The 5425-nt window shown below is 38.7% G+C and overlaps 1 protein-coding gene across 1 annotated transcript; it reads left to right on the plus strand.

The window, feature by feature from the left end:
• Positions 1 to 2664: 2664 nt before the first annotated feature.
• Positions 2665 to 5087, plus strand: LOC149036695 (tetratricopeptide repeat protein 28-like). Its single transcript, XM_089189743.1, has 2 exons — positions 2665 to 3927; positions 4566 to 5087. Exons 1-2 carry the CDS (start codon positions 2895 to 2897, stop codon positions 4592 to 4594), a joined length of 1062 nt encoding a protein of 353 aa, XP_089045869.1. The 5' UTR covers positions 2665 to 2894; the 3' UTR covers positions 4595 to 5087.
• Positions 5088 to 5425: the final 338 nt, after the last annotated feature.

Below are 5425 nucleotides of genomic sequence, written 5' to 3' on the forward strand. Positions count from 1 at the left end.
CAGATGTGTTTCATCAGATCTGAACAAGCTGAAAATTCTGATTATTTCAATGTGTTTGAAGGAAGTTTTGAAATGAGATTTATTGATCAATTCGGTAAACCACCAAAGTCGTATTTTCAAAAATGTGCCCTCCTAAAGTGACTATAGCAAAATGTATAATATTTGTCTAGACCGGCTGTTATTCGAATTCAAGCTTGTTTTTTAACCCTTCAGGTTAATTTATCGGCGAGTTATTTTCCACAGAATGTTTGCTCCAATCATAATATTCTATTTTAGTACTACTAGAGTTTCATTTTTATAGCAAGATGTATTTAGCAATGAAATCATGCGTGATGGTTGCACATATAATAACGCTGGCTTAATTTCATTTTCCAATAGTCTCTGCCTTTGCGCATGCCTCACAAGACTAAATTTAGGTATGATTTTCAATTTCAATAGTAAGTCACGCCAACACATATATACGCAGGAATGAAAATCTGATTGTGTTTATGAATTCCTGCAGGATGCTTGAAGTTGTTTCTAAAAAGGTTCCTATATACTAAGGAATGATTTCAGACCCACTGTCACGTAATTGTACAGTAGAATCAAAAAAATGAATTAGCAGTCTCTCTGTGTTTAACCCTTTACACTCTGACATGCATCTTCTCCATACTATTCTTCATACATTCCTAAGGTGCTGACAAGGAGAATTTGTTTAACAATCAAGAGCTTCTTTAGTTGGTGATCATTTACTTTATTCTCGTGACCTTAATGTGTGATTCAGAGGTGACATTGTGGGGAGAAATTAGATGTTAGTCAGTCTTAGGGGTGAAAGGGTTAAACAACCAGCTGTTGGCCGGTGCATGATATTTCTGTAACTAGCCACACTCACCTCTTTGTTGAAAACGGATCCACAACAAACCAAACTCAAAAATAGTAAATCCGTTTTCAGTGTTTGATCTGATTTATGAAATACAAGCCTGAAGCTCGTTTATTAGTGTCATGCGAGGAAGTTTAAACAAGGACTTAATTGGTTTCGTGACAGGTTCAAGGACATAACCAAACTTTTAGAGAAAAAAAATTTACAACACTAACCTACGAATAATACTTATGCTTGTAAATTCAGAATGCACTACATATTGACCAGTATATATTCAAATGGACTTAAACACCATAGAGACCGTATCATATACTTTAAACCGTAAGCGAATAAACTTTTCCTGAAGTAATCAACGAACATAGGCGGCCATAAAACCAACGTATCAACATCGTGTTTCCTCAGTTGCTGGCGGGAAAATTATTTTAATTGTTCAACCTCCCCAGTTATTGTTAATTATCATTATTGCATTTTAATTGTGTTGAAATGAAGCAGAACTCTATCTACGTTCTCCATTGCTAGAGCAGAATTGAAAAATCTTGACTCGAGCCAAGTAAAACTTCCCTTCTTTTTCTTTGGGGCTTTTAACTTTGCGCGTTAAAACATCTTTATTGAACATTTGTCAGTTTATCCTGTATATAAGTTTCTCTCATCTCTCCTAATTTAACAGGGACTGAAGCCCGCGATGGACAGCTTTATCAAAGACCTTAAAACCATCCACATTGGTTTGGTTGTTGCCAAATTCCTGCTAAACACTAACCGTCCTCTACAAGCGATCCAATTATGGGAGGAATGCTTGATGTTACTTTTGGGTAACTCACAGTGGCTTGACGACGACAATTTCAAATTTTTCTACTCTGATATCTTTAAAGAACTGGTCAGGGCATACTGGGACATCTTTGATTTAAAAAATGTCGCACGATGCGTGCAGGAACTTATTGTCATGTCTCAAGACTCTGGTGACACACAAGAGGAAGGATGGTTGAGGTTAATGCTGGCATATTCGTATCTAGTACAACATAAATTTGAAGATGCAAAAGAAGGTTTTCTGAAAGCATTGGATATCATAAAAGTAAATGGTGTCAGGGAAGATGAAAGAAGTACGTATGATGGTCTAGCATTTTTGTCTGGTTTTATTGGTGACAATCAGAGCGAAAAGGAATATCTCGAGAAATCGCTCCTACTCATGGAAGATACTGGTGACAAAAAGGGTAAAGCAGAATGTTACAGCGCATTAGGACTTTATTTTATGAGTGTCAACGACAATCGAACGGCAAATGAATATTTTCAGAAAGCACACGGAATCAGGATGGAAATTGGCGGAAGAGAAGAATTAGCGGCTGATTACCAGGACCAAGCAGGCTTTCATTCCAAGTTGGGAGACCATGAGAAGGCAGTGGAGTATCTGGAGAAAGAACTTGCGATCATTTTAGAAATTGGCGATAGGCTTGAAATGATATCAGTTTACTTTAATCTAGGATTGGAATTCAGTTGTCTTGGTAAATTTATCAAGGCCGAGGAATATTTAGAGAGGGTACTCTTCTTAAGCAGCATCAGTGAATGGGAATTTTCGAAGCACATCATCCTTCTTGTACTTACGAAGGTGAAGTTTTCACTCTTAAAGACTCAGGAAGCACATTCGTACCTATTACAAAGCATTGAATCATTTGAAAAGCTTCGAAATTTCAATAAACACAATGAACAGTTGTCAATACCTCTTTTGGAGAAACGTCAATTGTACAAGATATTCAGCAGGTGGCTATTCCACGTCGGAAGTCCCCGCGAGGCCTTTTCCGCGGAAGAACTGGTGCGAGCTAGAGCCTTAGCAGATTTGATTGCAGCCAGATACTCTCCTGGAGTAAACCACATCTCAGCAGATTTGCTATCACTGTCTGGGGTTGAAAAGCTCATCAGTAACGAAAGTAACTGTACTTATCTCTACCTTTCGTATCATGAGAGAAGCGTTCGTGCTGCGATTTTGAAACCGGGTGAAGACACGTACTTCTCAGAGGCAGAAGAAGCTGATATCCCCACTTTGATGGCCGAGCATGTTGTTGATTTGGATGACCTTTTCAACAAAAGCTTCCGCAGCTTTGGAGTGTTACCCAGAGAGCTTTGTGAAGATAGATCACTGGATGACACGGATTATCATGATGAGAGCTTAGCGCCTTTCCGAGGAAATGAAACCGCAGACACCGACAGGGATCTTCAAATGTTTTACAAATTGATTATTGCTCCTGTGGCCAATTTACTTACAGGGCCTGAAATCGTCATTGTTCCCGAGCGGTCCATGTTCCGAGTCCCATTTGCAGCCTTGCGTGAGGAGACTGGCAAGAACTTTCTAACAGAGAAGTTCAGGATCCGTATCGCCCCTTCTTTGACAACTCTCAAGCTCATTCAGGACAGTCCAGCGAACTATCACAGTCACACCGGTGCACTGATAGTGGGCGATCCTAAGGTTGGCGAGGTGCTGTACAAAGGAGCTCCCAAGGACATCACTACACTTCCTTGTGCAAGAAGGGAAGCAGAAATGGTTGGACGACTGATGGGTGTCCAGCCTCTGATAGGAGAGCACGCAACTAAGCAGGCGGTACTGGAGGGAATAGACAGTGTGAGTCTAATCCACATTGCCGCTCATGGTAACGCAGAATGGGGACAAATTGCCTTAGCTCCTAACCGTAGAACCGACGGCACTGGTATTCCACAAGAAGAAGACTACCTTCTGACCATGGAGGATATTTCAAAAGTTCAACTGCGAGCTAAACTGGTGGTACTTAGCTGTTGTCACAGTGGCCGCGGTCAAGTCATCTACGAAGGTGTGGTTGGCATAGCTCGTGCGTTCCTTGGATCCGGTGCTCGCTCAGTGTTAGTTTCACTGTGGGCCGTGGAGGACACAGCAACGGAGCAACTCATGAACCAATTCTATGTTCACCTTGCTGATGGAGAAAGTGCCAGTGAATCTCTACACCAGACCATGAAGTGGATGAGAAATAACAAGTTCACCAAAGTTTCGCAGTGGGCTCCTTTTATGTTGATTGGAGATGACGTGAGAATTGACTTTAGGAGTGAAGGTAGGTTTTAAAATCTGGAGAAAGTATTTCCTTTAACTGTTATTTTAGAACATAGACCTGAGTTACAATGGCTAGCTTACAGACATTGACTTTTAAATCTGTATTATTTTTCAAGTTCTTTTCATGTCATCATCATCATCATCATCATCATCATCATCATCATCGTAATCATCATCATCATCATCATCATCATCATCGTAATCATCATCATCATCATCATCACCATCAATGTTATTATGAATATTATTTTGATTATTCCAAAATCTTATTATTGCATTCATGTCACATGAGGAAATTTAAAAAATTAGTATGTTAAATTGACAGAATTAAAAGGGTTACATTTTACCTTTCATTCCCTGAAGATAACTAAAGTCGGTTTTAGTATTTTTCAATTAGGAGAGTAAATATTGATAGTTAACTGAAAAAGGCAAGTCTATACTTTACACTAACGTGTTACCCAGTTTCTGTTTGATATCTTGACAAAAGGTCATGAGATTGTGATTTCTTGTTTTCTGGGTACGTGGAACAAGTCTGTTGGTAGAGTCTCTCTGTATCACCTAAAATGGTAAGAATAAGGTCTATAAGCTCTAACAGTTCTGATTATAGTAATTATTAACATATAGACATTTATATTGCAGCAAAGAAGACCCTGCTTGCAAAGGACTAGAATGAAGTCTACAAGAACCAGTTCCAAACAGGCCTGAAGATTTATGGCTCTCATCTCTGCATCTACCATTTGAGTATGGTATTTCATAGTTACTTACACTGACATTTTGTTGCCCAGTAAAGCAGGGGTAGCTTCTGCATTAACACAACTTTTTATGCTGGTTGAATTTTATTTTTTTCCTTTTGATTTTGCAAATTTAGGAATTCACAATTGTGAAGATTTTATGGATACAAAATAAGACAAACTGCTGGCATGATGCATCAAATGTTTTGTCTTGTCATGCAGCACAGTTTTTCTGAATGCATTGTGTGTCAAGGTAAAACTTTTGCCACAAAGGAAACTTGGAATGATGCTTTAGACAAAATGTTGAATTACAGTCAACTCGCTGACGGTTCAACTCGCCAACGCCAACTCACTGAGTTGGTCTTCAATCCAGTACAACTTATTAGAAGCTAAACATATAGAAAAGTAAAAGATCTTTAGTAAAAGAAAACATTTTTCTTCCAACAAAGTTTATAAGAACCTCATGGTGAACAAAGAAGGTAAACATCACCAATGACTATAAAAGCTTCAGATGCGAACGAGACAACCAATGTTCACCAATGTTTAAGTTTCTGTTTGATGTTCACCAATGTTCACCAGTTTTTTTTTACTAAATATCATTTACTTTTCTGTATGTTTAACTTCTAATAAGTTGTATTGGATTGAGGACCAACTTGCCGACGTCTCTACTCGATTTTATACGTCGGCGAGTTGGCGTTGGCGAGTTGACTGGATACCCAAAATGTCAATATGGTGAAAAACTTAAAAAGAATTGGTTGAAATTTTCAT

Source organism: Pocillopora damicornis, chromosome 12 (genome assembly GCF_964200805.1).
Source record: "Pocillopora damicornis chromosome 12, jaPocDami1.2, whole genome shotgun sequence".
Lineage (NCBI taxonomy): Eukaryota > Metazoa > Cnidaria > Anthozoa > Scleractinia > Pocilloporidae > Pocillopora > Pocillopora damicornis.

Bases quoted from the DNA above. Each gene is read 5' to 3' on its own strand.
- LOC149036695 (XM_089189743.1), top strand. From the start codon at position 2,895: ATGGCCGAGCATGTTGTTGATTTGGATGACCTTTTCAACAAAAGCTTC. The intron at 3,928-4,565 runs GTAGGTTTTAAA...TTTATATTGCAG, and splicing joins AATTGACTTTAGGAGTGAAG to CAAAGAAGACCCTGCTTGCA.